Here is a 23589-nt window from a genome sequence, read left to right as displayed (position 1 = left end):
TTAAAATTTCGGTAAACGAATTTATCAACGGTGCATATTGTCTACTAAAGCATTTTTTCATACACTTTTATTACAATTCGAACCTTTTGGCTGCTAGAAAATGAAGTCAAGACTTTGAGGAGGTTGTCAAAAAATGTGTATGTTTGTCAATAATTCCAAACTAATCTTAACTTTATTTTAACACACACACACACACATTATATATATATATATATATATATATATATATATATATATATATATATATATATATATATATATATATATCTCATACCAACTGTACGTCTGGGATTATAATGTGTTTTTTTTTTTACTTTTGTAGTTCTCAGTCATTCCCATATATTTTATTTATCAAAGGGCAATTTACATGATATAAGCCCTTGTTAATTCCAAATGGAACTCACAAACGATGGCGATAATGGTCCCTTTTGAGGAAGAAAAAAAAAAGACGATTTTTTTCCCCCTTTTTTCCGCGAGGTTCTTATAAAGCAAGTTTAATTGCGTTTGGGGTCCCACGTCGCTCGATTGTATCTCGCTATTTGGGGCAGCGCGATGGAGGGACAGGATATATAGAAGTGGCCAAAGGCTTTGACAGGTTAGATTGTCCTAAGGGGGAGACCCCCTGATGTGGGGGGCTGCGCGCTCACATCGCTTTTGAGAGCGGAGGGGGGGGAGAATATTGACAGGGTTCCACACAGGGACCCACACAAGGCGAGTTTAGTCACTGTTTCATTAGGGCCCATTTGAACCTTTCAACTCGGGGGGACGAATGGGAAAAGACCTCTGAGGAGGGGATTAGGCCAAAGGGGGGCGGGGGGGGGCTCGAGGGGCGCTTAAAAATTAGCTGACGCCTAATTTAACTCGTTGCTCTCGGAGTTTGGGATACATTCCTAATTGAGAGGGGAAGCAGGTGAACTTTTTGGGGTTCCCATTCAGGGAGGGAGTAAATGGCCCCCTTTCACACTGCTGCTGATCATATATTATTATTGGGCGATAGGGGAGGGGGCACCTAATGAATATATACTAAAGTTCCTATTAAGTGAATTAGTGGTGCATTGCAGGTGTTGGAACACGTAGGGGGGGGGGGCGTCAGGACCCCTCCCCCGTTTTGAAGGAATGTTTACTATTATTATTATCATCGTATGAGCATTTACTTCTTGCCCACTTGATCGCCGTCAAACCTGCCATTGGAAAATCGGCCAATTTTACGTCTGCGGGGTTGCGTCAAAAAAAAGAGAAAAAATTGACGTCATTTTATACGAGAGGTTGGATTGTTGACGTTTTGAAGCGATCGCTGTGGGTTATTTATCGATAGATTGTTTTATAGGAGTCAGGGGGCTTGTTTGTGAGTAAAACACGGCCACTCGGAGGTGGAAAATTTACAATGTTCTCAATGGGCTTCCTAATTGTGATGAGTGTTGTTACGTTACACTGGAAACATAAATTGGCCTCAATCGACTTATAGAATGCAATGCAGTAGTTAGAATAAAGATATATTTTAACGTTGTCTTAGATTGTGTTGTCCTCTGCCATACATGTTTTAACTACTTGATAATTTGGTGCGATACGTTGCAGTAGTTTTCTAATTAGATTGACTTTTTGCAATGTATGACGTATTTCACGGTCATTACGGGAGCGGTCAAGGATTTTGTGGACGTTTCAGCACACCGGACAGCTCCGGCGAAAAAGGATTTGACCCGGAAATGTTTGCGTTATGATAGTGACGTCACCGGTGTGTAAATACGTGATAACTACTTCGATTGACAACAAATACTAAACTTTAAAATAGATCGCGTGAAAAGTTGATTAAACAACATTATTCAACTTGGCATTAAAGATTACCGCAGTCACTTTTTAATGTCAAATTAAAAAAATAATCGAATTTTAAGCAAAAACGTTGTACAAAACAGGACCCACCTCACGGAACTGCAGCAGAGGCCTCTAGTGGACAGTAAAGGATATGCATGCAGATCTTAACGTATTGACGACTATTCATTTATCAGATCAGAATGTTTCTCAATTTGAACTTTCATTTTAGGTCAAAGGGACTTTTTTTTTTTTAGATTAAATACATGGCAATATTTCCAATACAAGGTGAGATTAAATTAGGACACGCGTTTTAAAAGATAAAAGACACCTAATTCGGTACACCGGTCAGGAACCGCAAAGGGCCAACGAGGGAGTGCAGGTGTACCTAATTAAATGCACTGCAACTTTGAACAAGTCACCACCGCTTTTTTCTGCACTCCGGGTCTTCGCCACACAAAGTTTCCAGAATCACTATGCACTTTTCATTGAGTTATTTTAAGAGCAAAACAAAAAAAAAAGAAGTTAAATAAATACAATACTTGGTGTAAAATCCCACATAAGTGCAACGGTCGGCCATTTTGCGGTGGTGCGCTTCCAGGATCCTTTTGTTTGGAGAACAAGGACGGTTTTCTTCCAGCCAACATGTGGAAGTCATTGCGTCCAGCCAACGTCTGCATGCGCGAGGAGGGTGGAGGCGGGGGACATGTAAGGGGGTGTTGGCGTGAGGAACCCCACTTCTTTACCTCATGGCCCGGTGTGTGTGTTGGGGGTTGTCAAATTCTCTCGATCCGGTAAAAAAAAAAAAAAAAGCTGACGCATGCGTGCCACTCACTTAGTTGCGCTTTGCGAGCGCGTTTGTGTTCAGCGATAAAGCCGCGGATTAAGATGGTGTTGGGGCGCCCTCTATTAGACCAGCGCGCAACTGCACCCTGCATGAAGCTTGCCAACCTACTGAGGCGACTCCCAAAATAGTTGACTTCGCTTCACACGATCACGAGACAAAAAACAAATTCCAATTTCACTCGCGAAAGAAAAAAAAAAGACGAACTAGCATTCCCGACACAAAAGACAGCAATTACGTTTAAACAAAAATGAAAGGAAAACTACTTACTCTCTGAAAACACATAGCATGCATGCATGCCATATTTTGAATATTCAGGAGGAAAATTATACAGTATACATGACTTGACTTCCCCTCAAAATGCAGACAAAAAGCTTGTGTATTCAACCTGACCAGCTTAATGCTAATACAACATGCAAAAATGCCATAGACTGACTAATGATCTTGATGTTGCTGAAATTATTTTTAAAGTTAAGGATGAATACAAACGGTACTTCAACACATGTAGATAATTTAACATTATTCACAAGCATCTATTCTTTATTCTCTGCAATAACTTTTTTCCTGTTGTCCAACAAAATTCGATGTGGTTTTGTGGGTTTGCTATCTTAATGATAAAACACAATGTAAAAATGCCACAGACTTACTAATGAACTTGCTTGAGTTGTGTTTAAAGCAAAGAAAATAAACACAAACGGTACTGCAACACATGTAGACAGGTAACGGCGCTCAGGTATACATTGTTTAACCTTTGAAAATAAATTTATTTCTTGTTGCTATCGACAAAATGTGATGCCTTTCTTAAAAAAATACATTTATATATATATATTTGAACAAGCGACTTAATGTGTAAAATTTTGCAAGCTTAATGTTAAAACACAATGTATAAATGCAATAGCTCAACTAACGAACTTGATGTTGCTGAAGTTGAGTTTAGAGCAAAGGCTGTAAGCACAAATGGTACTGCAACACATGTAGACACACAGCAACACTCAGGCATATATTCTTTATCCTCTGCAAAAAGAGTTGATGTCTGAGAAAACTTGACGGCTTCTTAAAAAAATAAACTAAAATATGAACCATTGCTGCCTAACCTATCAAGCTACCTAACGCGTAAACATTTGCTAGCTTAATGCTAACACAATGCAAAATTCTATCGATTGGCTAATATACTTGACTTTGCTGAGGTTATGCTTAAGCAAAGGCTATAAACGTGAACAGTAGCGCAAAACATGTCGGCTACAGGCATTTATTCTTTATCTTCTGCCAAGAAGCATTTCTTGTTGATCTCGAAGAACGTTGTTGCTGCTTAACTCAAATTTACACAACGTCCATATTCCTAAATACAATTTGACATTTTTACTATTAGCATATACAAGACGCTCAATCGTGGAATTCAAACTTTTGTGCAAGAATGGGGAAGGTGCAAAAGGGAGGGGGGTGGATAAAGAGTGGGGGAGGGAGGGGGCATTTCCTGAGAGTGACTTACTTGGAACCAGATGATGACTTCGCTGAGGGGAGGGAGGGGGGGGGGGGGGGTGGGGGGGAGGGAGGAGGCAGGACTGTAAGTTGGACCCACTCGCAGGTCGTCCTCGCTCAGTCACTCACTCAGTGGACGTGGACACACACACACACACTCACATTCATATCCAAACCGTGGACTATTCTGCGCCATTCTGGAGGAGACTTTTTCCTAAACTTTTTTTTTTTTGGATGTACTCCTTCTGACGGATTGTAACGAGAGGATTGCGCAAGGTAAATTGAAATCAGGGGTGGGAAAAGGAAAGAGTATCGCGCTCTTTCATTGGGTTCATTTGTCAAAAATGAGCTTTTTTTTTTTGTTTTTTTGCTAATATACATGCGCTCAATTGAGGGAAGTTTGTGTATTGCCCCCGTTGCGCGCCATATGGTCACCCCCCTTCCCCCCAATCCTCCACACCGCTGAAGGTGAGACTCACCCGGCTGGAGAGAAGCTCCGCGCAGCTGGAGGTATCACCTCAAAAGTCCTGCAAGTCATCCACCGGTGGGATTCTTGTTTTTCCCCCCCAACTTTGGAATTTCAACTCAGCCTTGTTTTGTTTCCTGTGGAATGCGTGGAATTAATTAAAAAAGACAAAAAAAAAAAAAAAACAGGAGGAAAGCGTCATTAAGAGAAGATTGGACTGTGGAGCGGAGGATTGTTCAACATGTGCACGCATTTTGGGTCAAGCTGGCTTTTTTTGTGGGGGGTGGTGGAAAAAGGGCTAAATTTGGAGCAAAGTGGATACAGTTGTACAATTTACATGGAAAATTAGAGAAAGTCACAAAGCCGTTGCGCATTTTTATGCATTAGGTGCACGGGGCCGCGGCCAAAAAACAAACAAAAAAACATGCGCATCTCGGCCGTGCAAAACGGAGAAACACCATCTAAAATAAGTCTTAATAAGTCTAGGACATAAAAGAAAAGAAAAAAAGAGGCAAAAAAGTACTTGCACGCTAAATCGCGCAGCAGTTAAAAGAGACCAAATACAAACATTTATGGCTACGAAACTTTAAATGCACCTTGATTAAACCAAACCTTAAACTTTCATCATTTCGCAGAAAACGACGACGAAGCTTCACAAACAACTTTGCCAACTTTTTCAAACTAAAAATAAAAGACCAAAACGTGCAAAATAAATTCATACAACTACGTGATAATCAATTGGAATCGATTCGCAATGTACAAAAAGTTAAAAACAACAAACAAAAAAAATCCACCAGAAACAATTAACGCGTTAGGGGAAGAAAAAAAAAAAAACGACCGAAAGGTTTCAAAACGTGGACTGTGTCTCCCTCTAGCGGCAACCTGGTGAACTACAATAGCAGGAGAAATAATCTTGAAGTCAGTTCAAAGAAAGCAAAGGGAAAGCGAGGATTTTAGAAAGCAAAAGGTTTAAGTTGGAAATTCTACTCAAACTCTAAACTTGTGCAAAATAAACCTCTGGCGTATTTAATATACACTTCAGTTGGTAGTCCTTTACTTTTACAAAGATATATAGCAAAATATTTGTGTTTAGCAATGAAAAAAATAGTGCAGCTTGTGGCGGACACTAGGACCATGTCTCTCACCCAGTAGGCATGTCTCTATGATCCTTTGATGCTTTGAACCTGTTGGCTTTGTCTTTGCTGTTTTGGACTTTGTTGTATCAGTTTTGTGATGGCATGCTAAGAGTAAAGATCTCCACTAGCACAGCAACGTGGAGTTTCTTCGCCTCGCCACGAGCTTTTATTTTCTAACGTGTGCTCACACCGAGAAGCTAAACATGCTAAATTGGCCTATGATAACAGGGAAAATTAGCTGTAAATGTATTTTTCTTTCAAAATAAAAGTGTAAATATTTTTAACAGGTAACAAGGTAACAATCCTATTTTGACGACGTGATGAGTACAAAGTATGTTTCCAATTGTACATAGAAAAAGTCAAATGTTATCAGGTGTCTGCAGTGGATACTAATGCTAAAATAATAAATAAATGAATAAATAGATAAATAAATGTCATTATGGGGAATAAATGTTTTGTTTTACTATTTCGCCCACAAATAAATTTGAACGTACTTTTAAACATGTTTAAAATATCAATTTCTCCAGAAAAAAACCCTTTGGGGGATTGAGAACGCTCATTTTAGCTGTAACAATTCCTTGACATTTTGAGTTTAACGTTATTTGTCTGTTTTTAAGATGAGTGTATTTTACGCAGGATGAATTCCATTTCCTTTGCTTGTCTTCACAGTCCAGAACATCCATCAACATGGATGATTCCAGAACATTCTGCGTGATCTTAGGGTGCATCTTGGCGCTGAGCTTCACAGGTTTGTTATGATTTGCTTTGACGTTTTGGAGCGCCTTCCTCTCGCGCAAACTAAAGCGAAAAACGTTGACGTCGCAGTGGAATGCGGGCCTTCGCCCCCCGCCATCATCTCCGACAAGACGGAATTCCTCCTGAAAGCGGACTCGGTCTTCAACGTCAGCTGCACCGGTACCGGCAGCGTCGCGTGGGCCGAGCCCCTGCCGGAAAATACTTTTGTGTTACCGGGCTACATGACGGCCACGCTCTTCATCTACAACGCCACCGTGGCCAACACCGGCTTTTACGTTTGCGTGGACGAAGATTTGGCGGCAACGGGCGGTGACCCGGAAGTTGAACACGAAGCCGAGATATACGTTTTTGTTCCAGGTCAGTTTCAATAATTACATGCGTATTTTACGAAACCGGGCGTATATCGCGGAGACGTTTTGGGTTAAATATAAAGACGAATTTGATAGAGTTGTCCGTTTTGAGAAAAAAAAAACCTCCTCAAGATCTCGACTTTTATTTCCCAGCAGCCAAACGGCTCAAATTCGAATTGAGGAGCATGAACATAAGAGATTAGTAGAGGATGTGCTCTGCTGAAAATTGGCAAAAAAGTTTTGTTTTTTCCCTCTCTCAAAACTAGGGGCATCAATTTGGTAAAATTCAAAATAAGTCTACTCAAGTGTACACCCCATTTTTTTATGTCAAAATGTAATTTGGCACGAAGACGTTACAGCAATCACGATCTCGTTTACACCATATCCTCATGAGACCCATCTCAATCATTTCTGTCCACTGGTGTCCCCATTTTGTCTCAGCAAGACAGCAACGCTAGCCGCATCGCACTCAAACACCAGACATCATTGGAAAAGCCAGAACGTCCTCTTATGAGGACACTAGGACTTAGTTGGGTATATCCAAGATAAGACGAGACAAAAAATAAATGTCCACTACAGTGGACGCAAATGAACAGACTGGGTCACAGGAGGATATGTACCAAGAAATGTAAAGAAGATTTCTTTTATTTGTCTTACTTTGAAGATCCAATCAATAACAATATTGGTGGATGGGAAAATAACTGAAAGGAGATGATAAACGATCCTCTTTGGCACCCTCAGATCCCCAAGTTCCCTTCGTCCCAGAGACTCCCAACAATCTGGTCGTCCCCATGGACGCCTTGGGAGTGTCCATCTCCTGCCGCGTGTCCAATCCCCACTCTCACGTCACCCTGAGAAAAGTCCCCGGCGGGGACAAGATGTCCGCCTTCTACGACAACAAAATGGGCTTCTTTGGTAACCTCTCCCCCGGCCAGTACCAGTGTGAAACCGCCGTTGAGGGCCGGCTGCTCACCAGCGCTATCTACACTGTCAAAGATAACGGTGAGGCCGCACTCAAAAGTTTGGATCACATCTGGATTACGGTTACATTTTTTTTGGAGTATTTTTGAAGTGCTAAATGAGAGTCTAAAAGTCATTGACTACAACTTTGTACAACTTCAGATAGTACTAAAGGAACCGATTACTTAAGGTGACAAAGTACTAACATATTCAATTGCATAAAGTTATTGATTATTTGAGGTAATTAAGTATTAAAGTAATTAAAGTTCCTGATAATTATTCTCATTACAACGATTTGCCCGAAAACAAAAGTTCAGAACGTTCAGAGATTCCCGTCCCATAACGTTTACTTCATACGACTGAGGAAATGTAGTCATTTGCTAAAAACCATCCGACATATACATGTAATGTGTAATTGCATTTACATTGTAATCTGGATCAAATCCGGTTTGGGCAAAATTGTAAATGTTGGTCCTGTTTTGTAGTGGTGTACATCAAGGACAGCGTAAAATGGGAACATGCCAAATAATGCACCGGACTCAGCCAGTGCACCAGTGCATTTACGATGAGAGCATCGGCGGCTGGGCTGGCTGCACGAGGGCCGTTATATTAGGTCATTATGGCAAGGGAGGAAATGACCTCACGGGCCTGTTTTTACTCACCCGGCGCCGGATGACAAATGACTTTACGCCATCGAGTGGTCAGACGATCCCTAACACCGTCCGTCTTCTGCCTTTTCCAGTCGAGGCGGCGGCGGAGGCGGAGGCGGAGGCGGAGGCGGAGGCGGAGGACTTCGACGTGGAAGTCAAAGTCAGCGCGGAGGCGCTGCAGGCGGGGGGGCCCCTCAACATCACCTGCGTGGCCCCCGCCGGCTCCGCCTATCAGCAGCAGTGGCTCCACCCAAAAACACAGGCGAGCCGCATTGAATTTGTTTTTTCTCTCCAAAACCTCCGGGCTTTACGGGCCGTCCTTTTTGTGCTCTATTTCACTTCAAACCGTCGGTCACGCCTCCGCGTTGTTGTCCTCCCCCGGAGCTCCGTGTCTCAAATTAGCCAAGAGTCGGTTTTGGCCCCGCTTTTAGCTAACGCCTTAAGAAAAACACTGGCCTCGCGGCGGGCGCTTCTCCCGGCGGGCGCTTCTCGCGGCGGGCGCTTCTCGCGGCGGGCGCTTCTCGCGGCGTTACGATCGAGACGTCGGCACTAATTGTTCACGCGCAACAAACGCGAGAAAGTCCAAATGCGGGACAAACGGCCCGGGAGAAGGACATAGTTCAAAGTGTTGTAAATCCTTCGACCCCGCCGGCCTCGGGACTTGGAGGGCGGATGTTGTTTTGCGCATGACGGCGAGGGATTGGTGTTATTCCTGTGCAGGTTTGGTTTGTTGTCAGTGCAGGATCCTGAGCCCGGGGGTTCCCCCGAGTTCTTTTCCAGAGCCTTCAAGTCTCGGACTCGGTCGCGATTCATCTCTTGCCCCGCGTCCTGTGTTTTAATCATTACGCGCTACTGTAAGTTTGGGTCTCCCGAATAACTCTTCCCCTCCCCGTTCTTTTATTACAGGCTGTCAACGCGGTTCAGAAGAAAGAGATTTTCCCCGACAGGGTCGTCTACACTTTGGTTATGGAACGAGCCGGCCCTCGGGACGGCGGCTCCTACGAGTGCTCGGTCACCCATCGGGTCACCGGAAAGGTCCGGGTGGGCGCCGCGGCCGTCGCCGTCTTCGGTAAGACCCCCCTCGTTTATGGCCGCGGCTTCGACGGATGTGTGCCAAACCCTCTCCGTCACAAATCCCGCCAATCCAGCTCCAAGTTCTCCGGTTTTAAACTGTTTTCCGCAGAGGAGGGTTCCTTCGTCACACTGGACCACAGCGGCATCCTGGCGACAGAGTTCGTCAGCCTTCTGGAGGAGACGGAGTTTACCATCCTCATCCATGCGTCGCCCTCGCCCAAAGTGACCTGGCGGCGAGATGGAGAAGATATATCGGGCGGTTACTACATTCTCAGCAAAACAAGCCATCTCCAAGGAAACAGGTGAGAATCGCAGCTAGTTAGCTTGGCCAAGTCCCTGGCAAACCGCTGCCCTTCTCATAAACACGTCATACTATACGGTATCTCCAAACAAGAACTGAGGGGTTCTGTGCCAGACCGTCTTGGCTTACTCTGCCACGATCCTGGAAGCTTTGGGGTTCTTTGGCTCCGGCCAAGCACTTAACCGCCCGCAGGACTACGTTGTTGATTTTACATGTTTCTTTTTTTTCGCGCAGATCAAATAAACCACCTGAGCTCTAAGAGCTCTGGCTGATGTGTGTTGTTATGTTTGGACAGAGCCGAGTTTTTTTTTGAAACGGCACATCTGTTTTTTGGCTTTGTGCTGAGCTAAAATAACGACCACCTGGACCCGCAGTAAATATATCGCGATATTTAAACTTAATAACATGAATACGGAAAGACGGGCAATCGCTTCGTGCTATTGCGCACGGGGAAATATTTGATGCTGTCTGGGGATTGAGAGGATACGACAGACGAAGGCGTGCGTTTGTTTTTGGCAGGTACCAGAGCATTCTGACATTTCGACAGCCTCTGGAAAGAGATAGCGGGATGTATACTATCACGGCTGTGAGCGGCTCTCGCACGGCTCAGTTCTCCTTTATACTTAAAGTCAAAGGTAAGACTTTTAAAGGAAAATAAGACTTTGGGGTGAGAAATTAATTCCGTAACACGGTTAAAAGCTCCAAGAAGTTAACATTTCCACGATAGGGACTCTTTAAGCAAAGCATGGTATAGGGTGGCCTTCGTTTTGGGAGTTTGCGAGCCGGATCAACAATAGTCCGGTCGCCCCGGTGACGCTAACAAGACTCCAGCCGGTTACGAGCTACCACCGGTCCTGGCTTAGCCCCAGCAACATACTGGTCCTGGACAATCAAACCGTTGCTATTTTTTCTTCTCCTCAGCGACCACCGCCTTGACCTTCCCGCCGTCCTCGGGCCCTGTGCTGTTGCCACAGAAAGAGGAGATGGTTGTGGCCCTCGACTCTCCCTTCACGCTGACCTGCCGGGGCCAGGCCAGGCTGGCCTGGGACATGCCGCTCGACGCGCCCGAGCAGACACAGGAGGACAACAGCGGACTGTTCGTCACCACCGTCACGGTGGATCGAGCCACCGCCATGCACACCGGACCCTACGCTTGCTTCTATAGCCGGAATAACACCGACGAGGAGGAGATGAGCAGCATTTACGTCTACGTGCCAGGTCCGCTCCGCGCACTTAGCATTGTGATCATCCGATTCTTGAGCTGAGCCGAGCAAATCTTCTTTTTGGCTCAGATCCCGATGTTCCTTTTGTGCCGTCGCCGGTGCCTTTCGGGAACCACGTCCTGTCCGGCCACGAGGAGATGGAGATTCAGTGTCGGGTGTCTGACCCCGGCGCTAACGTGACCCTGGTCAACGTGGACACCCAGCAGCCCGTTCCCAGCGTCTATGACAGCAAGAGAGGCGCCCTGGGGGTTTTCACCGCCGGGACCTACGTCTGTAAGGCCGTCATAAACGGAGAAGTCCACTACAGCGAACAGTACATCGTCCACGGCTGGATCGGTGTGTATTTGCGAGGCTCGGGGAGGAAATCCGCCTTTCAACAAGTCCTTGACATTTTTAATGGTCGCGTGTCAGGCGGCGGCGCTCTGCACGTGGAGCTGGCCGCCAAACGCACCGCTCTGCTGGTGGGAGACACCCTCACAGTCACCTGTTTGGCCCGTGGGTCGGAAATCCTGGAGGACCATTGGAAATATCCTGGCAAAATGGTGAGCGGCGGGAAATAAGAGTCGCGGTCATGCCGTCAGATCTCAGGACAGACTTGAAGTTCCTGTTTTGCTCTGGACAGGCCAACCGCGCCCTGAAGACGGTGCAAGAGAATAAGCGGGATCAGGAGATTCTTTACACTCTGACCATCGAACGAGCCTCTGCCAAAGACAGCGGCATCTACGCCTGCTCCATCACTGATATCATAAGTAATGAGACCCAGACCAAACAACTGGCCGTCACAGTTTACGGTATAAAAACACTCGGTGTCGGTATATGCGCGAGGCGTCGTTAAACACCGGTAAAACCGTCTCATAAACCTCCGGCCTCCGCTCCGGAACAGAACGCGAGTTTCTGTTCCTGCGGCCGCAATTTGGCAGCCAGGAATCGGCGGAGTTGGACGCGGTCCGCGACTTCAAGGTGGAGATTGACTCGTTCCCCGACGCTCGCGTCACCTGGCTCAAAGACGGCCTCCCGCTGAGCGACGTCACCGCCGAGATCTCCGCCAGCCTGCGTCGGGTCAGCGAGACCAGGTGGGACCATTCGCTGATGGGATGCGATCTGGCTTGCGAGGGAACCTCAGCTCGCGAACCTCAGGAACTTACGCTCCTGTTTTTTCACCTAGCTACTCAGGCGTCCTCACCCTGATCCGTGCAAAAGAGGAAGACAGTGGGAACTACACCATGAGGGTGGAGAATGGAAACCAAACTCACAGCGTCAGCTTTAACCTCAAAGTCAAAGGTCGGCAAAAGGAATGTGTGATTTGAATGTTATCGCCTTCCTGCACCAGCAAGCTTTTAGGGACGTTATCTCACATACTTCTTCCAGTCCCTGCGGTCATCGTGGACCTGATGGACATCCACCACGGGTCAGCCTCGGGCCAGTCTGTGGTTTGCGTCGCCGGGGGGCAGCCCACTCCGGAAGTGGAGTGGTTCATCTGTAAAAACATTAAACAGTAAGCCCCGGTTGCGATGGAAGTCAACCCGGAGCTTTTTGGAGACGTTTGAGCGTCTTTTCCCTCCTTCAGATGTGCCAACGACTCATCGTACTGGGTGCCGCTCCCTGCCAACTCCACGGATGTGGAAGTGGAGTCGCACGTGGACGAGGACAACAACTTGGAAAGCCAGGTCATGTTCGGTCATCTGGAGAACACATTAGCAGTGCGCTGCTTGGCTCGGAATGAAATGGCCGCCGTCAGCCGGGACGTCAAGCTGGTGTCCAGCGGTGAGAATAAACGCCGCGCCCTCTATCTTCCGATGTTGTTTAGTAGGCGTGGGACTATAACCGTTTTAACAGTTTACAGAGATGTCAAAAAGTCAAACGCAAGGTAATAAAAGGCCTCTTTGAAAATAATTAGACGGTAATGACTTTTTTCTTGGCATGCATGGAGGATGAGGATCGTCTTGGATCTTAGCGTCACGCCGGAGAACGTGACACGTTTGTGTGTTTAAAACTATGCGTGCGCTGATTTTTTTATGATATTGGCACTTCTGGGAGATGATTGGATGAACCTTTACCAATCAAAGCCAAGTCATGACCCTTGGCACACCCTCCGTGCCTTTTGGGGGTCTTACAAAATGAAACTTTGTTATTTTGAAAATGTATCTTTTTGGGGGGGATTTTTTTTCAGTCTAATGCGTCCCACAGTATATCTGGCTTTATTTATTTGTACTAAACATGGCACGGATTTCTTAGTGTAAGAAATATTCAGTATTTTGTTTGGAAAAATATAGAAGAAAATAGAGCTGTAATTTTAATGCGGTGACGGAAGCTAATATTGAGCCATGCCTATTGTCCAGTGCCTTCCAGCTTTGGGTTCACTGTCAAATTGACAATTCATTTCAACCGTGACCTGATCTTTCCAACCCACCATGGCCCTTAAAAAGTAAACATCTCCCAACCGAACATATTTCGGCCTTAGCAAAGCAAACGGCCTCCGGGTGCTTCCTAAGGCCCGACGGACATTTCTCACGTAACATCTCATCAAAGTAAGAGAAAAAGTTTTAGACCCGACTGTCCTCCTGAACAGGCCCTCACCGGGAGCTGACCGTAGCTGCCGGCGTGCTGGTGCTGCTGGTCATTGTCATCATCTCACTCATTGTCTTGGTTGTCATCTGGAAACAGGTACTACGTTCGGGCATTCGTTCTCACAAATTCACCCCGCCGTCCGATAGTTTGCGGCGCTCGCCGCCAAATTCCGTCGGCGGCCATAACGTAACAAGCGGCCATGCGTTTTCAGAAACCGCGCTACGAAATCCGCTGGAGGGTAATCGAGTCCGTAAGCCCCGACGGCCACGAGTACATCTACGTGGATCCCATGCAGCTGCCCTACGATTCCAGATGGGAGTTCCCGCGCGACAGGCTGGTCCTGGGTGAGCTATGAGGAATATTTGGAGAACACCTTGCCAGTGCACCTACTCGGTTATATTTCTTTACGACGTAAAGAAATATGTAGTCTGTCAAACCTCTTGGAAGACTTACGAGACGTACAAGACTTCCAAGTGCGCCTGTGGAAATTTCAGTCCATTCCTCCAGATGATCCAAGAATGCGTTCACTTTTGCGTTGACTCGTGCCAGAACAGAAAGGAGCCTTTGTGCGAAGTCGCTATTATACAAATGGCTTCGACTTGGAGGCGTGTCCAGGATTTGTGTCCATATACTGTAACAGTGAGCTTTGTGTTTAGCGAATCACAATCACAGATAATAAAACAGAGACGTCCAGACTGCGTTTTCATGAATATGCTAGCTCCATAGCTGACCTTTGTGACCCCCCCCCCCCCAGGTCGCATCCTGGGTTCCGGAGCCTTCGGAAAGGTTGTGGAGGGCACTGCCTATGGACTCAGTCGCTCCCAACCAGTCATGAAAGTGGCAGTGAAGATGCTAAAACGTGAGTCAACTTCGTTTCTACTTTTTTTCCATCTGAAAACCTGATCTGCTCCATCTGAAAAACTCAAGCAATAAAAGTCTCATGACCGCGTTACCTTCTCGCAGCCACGGCCAGATCTAGCGAGAAACAAGCTCTGATGTCAGAACTGAAGATTATGACTCACCTCGGACCTCATCTCAACATTGTTAACCTCCTGGGAGCCTGCACAAAATCAGGTGAAGACCCCGAGATAAGCCTTTACGTCAAACATAGCCAGAATCTTGGTCGGAGAGAACTCAAGCTTACATGGGAAATTTGAAGCTCGCCATCTTGACCGTGCCTGTTTTTAACAACCCTCTGATAAGATTAGTCCAGAGGCTGACTTTTTTATCTGCCGTTTCCTTCCCAGGCCCGATCTACATTATCACCGAATACTGCTTCTACGGCGATCTGGTCAACTATCTGCACAAGAACAGAGAGAACTTCCTGAGCCTAAGCCCGGAGAAACACAAGAAAGACTTGGACATCTTTGGAATCGACCCAGCGGACGAGAGCAGCAGAAGGTAGCGCGTTGCTGGGTCACTGGAGTGTAATTTATTTATCGGGAGTGAGTCAGGCGCTCGTAAAAGCGCGTAACATCCACGCGTTCCATTTCCTTGCACACATGCGCTCACGTTCCCCCGAAGCGGCCATCAGTAACTCTATCGTCGTCCCCCGTGAATTGCGGAGATCGTCTGGCGTCTTTACCAAATCCGATCGCGGACCTGAAGCGCTCTCGGCTTTCGCGCTAACTTCATTGCGACCGACGCGCAGTCTGGCTGTCAATCGTGACGCGGCCAATCGGTGGCCAGCTCTCCCGTATGAGGGTCGTCCGCGTTGACGGACGACTCACAGCTACCGCTCCTGGGTGGTGACCACAGAGCATTCTAAATGCGGCGCCCGCGTTAGCCTCCGCCGCCTCCTCCACTAATCCCGGCCGCAGGCGCATGCCGACATCAAAGAATGGTTTGTGCGCCGGACGGTCACGCGAATACGATGCGGAAACTGGGACGTTCAAGTAGAAACAGTAAAGCTAGCGCCATTGCTAGCTTGGAGACATTCTTAAAATGAAACATTTTCTGATGTTTTAAAATACAGTGGGCCCCCGTGTTACGAGATGAATCCGTTCCGCGGTTGGTCTCCTAAGACGAATTCGCCGTATGGCGGCTAATCCGAACCGTTGTTAAATAGCTAATGAGTTTCGAACTCCAGGTAAAAACATCAAAATTGTACATACATATTCAAAATTGGTCCCAAAATAGTGTAGTAAGTATATATAATATGCATGTATACAATCAGAATACATACTAAATAAAAAATATAGAAAGGATTTATTTACCTCATCAGAAAATGTTTCATTTCGAGACTCCGCTCAAGCTAGCAATGGCACTAACATTGCCGTCGTGATACGGGCGTTGACACCAACGAGGCGTGCGGTCAGCCTCTTTTTAATCCTGCGGAGGGAGGGTAAGCAATATAGAAAGCGGATGAACGGCTAGAGCAGAACCAATAAGTACAGTTCTCAGTGACGTCCCAGTACGCGGATTCGCGTCGGATCCCCCGGCGTCGGAAATTCCCGAGCCGTTTCCCGGAATGCGTTTTCCGGTCGACGCGGGCTGGTGAACTTGGCCCTGACACTCGACTGGCCTTTGCCCACAGCTATGTGATCCTGTCTTTTGAGAGCAAAGGCGACTACATGGACATGAAGCAAGCGGACGGCACTCAGCAGTACGTGCCCATGCTGGAGATGCCAAACACTTCCAAATATTCCCACATCCAGCGCTCGGATTACGACCGCCCGCCCTCCCAGAAAGGCTCGAGCGGTGAGTCCTTTTGCGTGGCTCCTTTTTGCCCTCTGTTGTCGTTTGCTCGGCCTCTTGGTCCAGGGGTACACCCTTGTCGGAATTTAGGATGGGCACGGCCCTGTAATTACGCGGAGGGGAGAGGATAATTGCAGTACTTGCGTATTATTGCCCGGTTTCTCCCTGCCATTAACCAAAGTCGGGTCGGCGCGGCGCGGCCGGCGCTATATTTACGACAAGAACTTTTTTGCGTGGCTGTCTAAAGCAGAAACGGAATCGGACAACCTGCTGGCGGACGACACGGACGAGGGGCTCAGCACCACGGACCTGCTCAGCTTCACCTACCAAGTGGCCAAGGGCATGGAGTTCCTGGCGTCTAAAAATGTGAGCGTGGACTCATGTGCACCGCTGCGGAAGGGCGGAGCTGCCGGCGGGACGTCCGTCTTTTCCGAACGGAAAACTCTTTCGAACGTGTTTGCAAATACTTTTGAGTAGACTTATAAATAAGTTCAACGTTTTCACGCGGAATAAAAAAAAATCGTACTTGAGGCATTATGGGAAAAGTCCCAAATATACATAACCATTAACTCATTAACTTAGTATGTCAGAATATACGGTGTAATGTAGATCAAATATAACAAACGAGAGTGTTTTATTTTTACATTATTATGTATTATTATGGGGGAAAAATGCTATATTTTTAGCGTTTAAGTATGGTCCATGTGATAATACTTTTTTGCTAGCACATTGGAGCATATTGGTTATATGTAGACCAAAAAAATAGCATTTTATTTTTCCATGTGCAAGCCAATGCCTCGCGGCATGATGGGAAAGACATGAAGTACATTCCATCATACTTGCGAATACGTTCAAACATATTTGTTCGACATTATGGAGGCTAAATGATAAAAAAAAAAACCCGCTGTATTATTACTTGGATTCAGCCCAGAACGGCATTCGAATGTATTTGCAAGTATGCTAAAATGTGTTTGGAAAGATTTTTGAACATATTCGCAAACACGCTTGGGCACTTGCGAACACTTTGGAACCGCCGTTGTGACGACGGCCGAGGCATTCCGTGTCCATAAGCGTTCGCCGGCGAGTCCCCACTCTGAATATAGCAGCAACACGGCCGGTCTAGAATTACCGAGACGAGCTCCCGGCTTCATAGTTATTATCCCTAAATAAAATAAGCGGTCACGTCCATCCATCCCACTGGCATGTTTCTACAAAGATCGCGCCGCGTTAAGCAATATGTATTATCATTAAAAACCAGCGGGGTTTTAACGCAGAAATAGAAATCCCGGGAAGCAAAAGGAATGAGGCAAGGCGGCTAATTTGGTTGTTCTCCTTCACAGTGCGTGCACCGCGACCTCGCCGCCAGGAACGTGCTCCTCTCCCAGGGAAAGATTGTGAAGATCTGCGACTTCGGGCTCGCCAGAGACATCATGCACGACAATAACTACGTGTCCAAAGGCAGCGTAAGTCTTGCCAAATACTCCGGATGGCTTCTCTTGCCAGGCCCTCTCGCGAGACGTGTTTTTCCTGCGCAGACCTTCCTGCCCGTCAAGTGGATGGCGCCCGAGAGCATTTTTGACAACATGTACACCACTCTGAGTGACGTCTGGTCTTACGGGATCCTCCTTTGGGAGATCTTCTCCTTAGGTGAGCCACCTGGGAACGCTAAAGCTAAATAGCTTAGTCGCCGAAACATCCGGCTGCTTGATGAGGCGTAAATATTTTTGACTCGCAACCTCATTCCAGCGTATTTGTATGTACATACAAATATTTGCAAGTGTGTGTGAACATATTTGCTTGCCGACATCTTTGACTGGCAAACTCGGGTGAACACGCATACGTTCGATTGTACTAGCAAACACCGCTTGTTCGAATTTACCGCAAATGTGTTCAAAAGTACTGGCGAATATGAACAAACCGACTTGCAAATACATACCGACATACTTGCAAAGACATTTCAACGCTTGAAAATGCGTTTGAACGAATACGTTTGAACCACTTGCAAATACGTTCGAACGTACTTGCAAATGCGTACATACCTACTAGCAAATACGTTCGAACCACTTGCAAATACGTTCGAACGTACTTGCAAATACGTACATACCTACTAGCAAATACGTTTGAACTTGCTTGCAAATATGTTCAAACATGCTTGCAAATATGTTCGAACCTACTCGCAAATACGCACAAAACTACTAGCAAATACGTTTGAACATACTTGAAAACGTACAGTACTACATATAGTACTTGCCAATACATTCAAACACACTTGACAATACTGTATATACTAACCTACTTACTTGCAAATACGTTCAAACTTACTTTCAAATATCTTTGAACATACTTGCAAAAACGTCTTGAAAATACTTGCAAATAGTTTCATACACACTTGCAAACACTTTGAAACATACTCGCAAATACGTTTGAACGCACTGCAAATACGTCTGAAAATACTTGCAAATACATTCGAAAATCCTCGCAAATTCGTTTGAACATTTACAAATAGTTTTGGACACGCTCGCAAACACACACAAAGAAAATACTTGTTCGCGGACGCGTTCCAACACGTCACAAATATATTCAAACTACTTGTAGGCTAAATTTAAAAAACAGCCATTTGTTTCCTAATGCAACAAATCAATTGAAAAAAATGCATTTTTCTTCGCCTTGGTGCTGCATTACAACAAGTTTGAAAATGTAAACGTTGTCGATTCTAGAACGGCAAAGTATTTGCTAATATATTTGTGCTTGGCGCCAAGGCGGAACCCCGTACCCGGGCATGGTGGTCGACTCCAGCTTCTACAACAAGATCAAGAGCGGATACAGGATGTCCAAGCCGGAGCACGCGCCCCACGACGTGTACGACCCCCTCTAAGTTTCGCCCGTCCAAACTGCATTCACTAGCTCGCCCTTCGCGTCATGTTTTTGTTTGTTTGTTTTTCACAGCTACCAGCTGATGATGAAGTGCTGGAACAGCGAGCCGGAGAAGAGGCCGTCCTTTTTGGGTCTGAGTGACACCGTCTCGTCCCTGCTGCCTTCCGGCTACAAACGAGTGAGTACCCCCCCCCCCCCTCCCCCCCCTTTCTTAAAAAGAAAAAATTGTGATGCTGCATTTTCCTAAAAAAAAAGACAACAAACACGTACTTTCTCCATAAAAAGACGATCACTGAAGAACCTTCTAGGTCAAATACTGTACTCTTTAACAATGTCATAAAAAAGAAAACAAACTTGGACTTCACAAAAAATCATAACAACTACGCATTTCCCTAAAAAGGCAAACTATCAATGGCTCACTTTCCTAAAAAGAAAAAGACATCTGACAGCCATCAGTGCGATATTTGACGCTTGTATATCAGAAGAGAAAATGATACATTGCGAAATTTGGTTCCACTCTTAGTAGCACTTTGCCAGTTATAATAGTCTCTTCCATTTCCTCGTTTACATGTGATTACAGCAGTCGCTGGGTCCCCCCCCCCGCGACCGCACGTGCTCCCCACAACCGCCCGAGCCCTTAATTACGCCGTTAAAGTCCACGCCGCACAGGCGACATCGCAACGGCTTCCTCCTCCGACTTTTGGAGACGTGCGGCGGAGCCTTGTGAGATTTTGCGGCGCCACCTGGCTGCGATCGCCATCGTCGCATATTGCGCCGAGTACAGAAAAACATTGGAGAGCGGCCCCCATTTCGCGCAGTATTTTTGGGGATCGCGAGCACGTTCGCGGCCTCGTTACCGCACCGACTCGGAGCTGACCCGTCCGTTTTCCCGTCAGCATTACGAGAGGGTGAACCGCGACTTCCTGAAGAGCGACCACCCCGCCGTGACGCGGGTGCGCGCGGAGAGCGACGGCGCCTACATCGGGATCGCCTACAAGAACCAGGGCAAAGCCAAGGACCGGGAGAGCGGCTTCGACGAGCAGCGGCTCAGCTCCGACAGCGGCTACATCATTCCCTTGCCGGACCTGGACCCCGTGTCCGACGACCAGTGCGGGAAGAGGAACAGGCACAGGTGCGGGGAATGCGGCCGCGCTGCCATCTGGGCCCGGGGGCTCGGCCGTTAAGCTTCGCGCTTCGGCGCGGTCGTCTTCGGGAACTTCTAAGTTGGATTTGATGCGGTGACCGTTTCAATTTTCAAACGGTGATTATAAAAAGGCCAGAAGGATTTTTAACGCATTCACTGCCATTGACGGCTATATACGTCATATACTCATTTTACACCAAAAACGTAAAACCCCAAAAAGATGGAAATTGGTGTCAGATTTTAGTGAAAAGTCTAATTATTTCCAAATAAAGAGGAAAAAAAAAGTCACATTTTTGCAAATAAAAGTAAAAAAAAAAGTTTGAAAAAGTAATGAAAAAGTTTGATAAAAAGAAAGAAAAAACTAATGATCAGGCCATAATTATTAAGTTCCAACTGAATAAATCTAAAGCTATATTTTAAAAAAGTGAAAGAAAAGGTCACGTTCTATGGGTCTCCAAAACTAATACGCATCGGCACCAATACTTTGGGGTTTCTTTCTTTTACTTTCAACCAAGCACGCTTCTAAACATTTGTTCCCGCCCCCTTGCAGCTCGCAGACGTCGGAAGAGAGCGCCATCGAGACGGGCTCCAGCAGCTCTACGTTTGCCAAGCGCGAAGGCGAAACCCTAGAGGACATCACGCTTCTGGACGAGATGTGTCTGGACTGTAGAGACCTGGGGGAGGACAGCTTCCTGTGACCTCACCGTTGAGGGCGGCACCAAGGGGAGGGGGGCGGGATGGCCTCTAAAGGACCCCGCCCATCAAACGAACTCTCCAGCTGTCCCGCCCCCCCCCATTTGAAGGACATACCGCTCGGACTTTACCTCTTTTGGGACGCTGCCCCCTGTTGGGCTGGAGGAGCGAGTGACGGGAAAACAGACTTTTTTTTTTTTAAATCAAGAGAAGAGCTTTATTTATCGGGCATTCCTTTGGTTGTAAGAAAGGGAAGGAAGAGCAGCTTGAAAATAAGCGTCCCTCAGGAGACCTTTAACCACTACGTCATCCTTTTCTGCCCCCCCCCCCCCCCCCCATCAACATACTGTAGCACCTGATGCTGGTACAATCAGTAGCAATATTAAAGCACAACAATGTGTGCACATGCTTTATTCCGACGTGACCACATGAGGGCAGAATACGCGTTGCCATTATGTACACTTGTATTATTTGTGAATATCAATAGTTAGTTAGCGTGAATGCATTGGACCGTATGTAACCAAAAAAAAAAGGTTTTGAAGAAGTGTGATTGTAGTGTAAATAGTACCAGAGTTGTTTTTATTGAATTGAAATGGGAAATCATATTTTAAATGCGAGAACGTATAAAGCTTCCCGGATGGCATGTTGTAACAAATACGGTGGATTTACGGAGGCCTTTTGGTGCCAAAGAACGGTTGTAGTGAGTTGAGGAACTCCATTTAGACAAAAGTAGTCAATTGCTGCCAAAATGTGGCATCCATATCCGATTACAGGGAAACGTTTCAAACCTTTTTGAATGGACTCAATTATTTTTGCCAGTTTCACTTTTATAACATTCAACAGTATTTGTTGAGTGCATAAAGTGCTGTTAAACATTCCAGCTACTACCAAACAAGCACAAAATAAACTAAATGTGTCCATCGTCTCCCCCACCCCAAGCTGTACCACTGCCTGTTCCCTGACAACTGTGATGTCATCGGCAATCAACTGTTGCACTTTTTAATTGCGTTTCTTGGATTTTTTTTTTTTTTTACTACCCATGCTGACGGTACACTGTCTGTGTAATATTCCTAACAGCTAATCACCCAAATATGATGCTTTACTACTAGTATTGTTGTACATTCAGATGATTTACAATATATATTGAAATAAATGCTTCATAATGTGAAAGAAAATGGCGTCTGAAATGAGAATTATACATTAGCCACAGAGATAGGACTCAGGTACACGAACACAAACCCCCATATATATATATATATATATATATATATATATATATATATATATATATATATATATATATATATATATATATATATATACACACACATACACACACACACACACACAACACAAACGAAGTTATGCAATCTTCAGCACTTAAATAAAATACGACGAAGTATTTATGAATCAAATACATGTGGTATTCCATCTCACTTTAAAGTTTTTTATTTTATAGCTTTGCGCTAGTTAATGGGTGAAGAAAATTTTTCATAGGAAGTACGTGACTGGAAATACGAGTAGAACGACTGCGCGGCTACATTTTCCTCAATGCTCTAGCTAAGTGGAGCTGCTGTTAGGCATTTGTCCACTAGAGGGCGACAGAACCGAGCAAATACAGCGCGCTCCTGTGGCTATGGAGCAGGGGGAAGAACATGTCCAGTTCATGAACCGAACCTGAGTGATTTGTAAAGAAGGCGGTGTTTTCGGGGAGACTTTAATTGGTCCCACTACTCTTGATCCATCGAAAAGGTTTATGTCTGTAAAATTATACCTAATATTAAACTTTTAACTGTTTATTAACGAATGGCGTGCGGTCCTTTTACCACATTAGATTCACTCCACTTTTGCTTATCAGTTATTCAAACATCCATATTCAAATTGCGTTTCATCGGGTTGTGTTTTGATGGTGTTTATTGAAAGCGTTAGGCCTCGAAGCAGATGGGCTGCTGCAAGAAGAAGAAAAAAAGAGCTTCAAAGCAGCTGGCGCCTCAAAGAAGCAACTGTACGGGAAGCGCAGGACAGGGACGACTTGGATGGGAATGACTTGTCTTATGACCAACACACGTTGGGAGTTCATTTGGATGTGAAAGTTTGTGCGAAACCACACTTCCTTCAAAATAACAGATGGATATAAATGCCCCAAAATGAGATGAAAACACGGATTTGTAGACTAACCCTAACCAAGTAGAAAAAAAAACCCACACAATTTCTCCAAACATTGCATGGGAGTGCTAGATTGCCTACTGAAAAATATATGATATGGAATGATACAGAATGACGTGGAAAATATGGAATATGAAAAGTTCTTGAAAGATAAGGTATGATGAGGTATGTAAGAAAAAACAATACGGCGCTACGCGATGTGGAAGAAATTGGTGAGAAATGCGCATATTTTGGCGGAAAATGTGGAAATGTTGTAGGTAAGTTGAAAATCATTCCCATTGCGAACCGAACGCGCCGAGCATTTTGACTTTCATACGGTAATGACGTGACTCGGGTACAATAACTTGAACACGGCGTGAAAATGTGAAATTGTAATTTGTTGGAAGGGGGAATATTACAGCG

At 45.7% G+C, this 23589-nt stretch overlaps 1 protein-coding gene across 2 annotated transcripts; it reads left to right on the top strand.

Annotated features, from left to right (window-relative positions):
• Positions 1–4259: 4259 nt before the first annotated feature.
• pdgfra (platelet-derived growth factor receptor, alpha polypeptide) lies at positions 4260–22196 on the top strand. 2 transcript variants are annotated; one of them, XM_088425006.1, is made up of 29 exons: positions 4260–4405; positions 6401–6479; positions 6557–6844; positions 7579–7839; positions 8540–8709; positions 9354–9516; positions 9631–9823; positions 10342–10457; positions 10744–11040; positions 11115–11381; positions 11457–11587; positions 11668–11836; positions 11929–12118; positions 12211–12326; positions 12414–12540; positions 12613–12809; positions 13615–13709; positions 13825–13957; positions 14368–14472; positions 14577–14687; positions 14861–15014; positions 16150–16313; positions 16561–16676; positions 17651–17773; positions 17846–17957; positions 19070–19169; positions 19257–19362; positions 20081–20316; positions 20879–22196. In XM_088425006.1, exons 2-29 carry the CDS (start codon positions 6419–6421, stop codon positions 21024–21026), a joined length of 4449 nt encoding a protein of 1482 aa, XP_088281132.1. In that variant the 5' UTR covers positions 4260–4405; positions 6401–6418; the 3' UTR covers positions 21027–22196. The 2 variants fall into 2 exon arrangements, with proteins under 2 accessions (XP_088281132.1, XP_088281131.1); XM_088425005.1 differs by having other exon boundaries at positions 16558–16676.
• Positions 22197–23589: the final 1393 nt, after the last annotated feature.

This window comes from Hippichthys cyanospilos, chromosome 10 (genome assembly GCF_059441005.1).
Source record: "Hippichthys cyanospilos isolate Australia breed blue-spotted pipefish chromosome 10, RoL_Hcya_1.0, whole genome shotgun sequence".
NCBI classification, from domain to species: Eukaryota; Metazoa; Chordata; class Actinopteri; order Syngnathiformes; family Syngnathidae; genus Hippichthys; species Hippichthys cyanospilos.
The sequence above is the reverse complement of the archived record's forward strand: the minus strand, read 5'-3'. Positions and strand labels throughout refer to the sequence as shown.

Bases quoted from the DNA above. Each gene is read 5' to 3' on its own strand.
- pdgfra (XM_088425005.1), top strand. From the start codon at position 6,419: ATGGATGATTCCAGAACATTCTGCGTGATCTTAGGGTGCATCTTGGCG. The intron at 12,810-13,614 runs GTGAGAATAAAC...CCTCCTGAACAG, and splicing joins CGTCAAGCTGGTGTCCAGCG to GCCCTCACCGGGAGCTGACC. The intron at 14,688-14,860 runs GTGAAGACCCCG...TTTCCTTCCCAG, and splicing joins GGGAGCCTGCACAAAATCAG to GCCCGATCTACATTATCACC.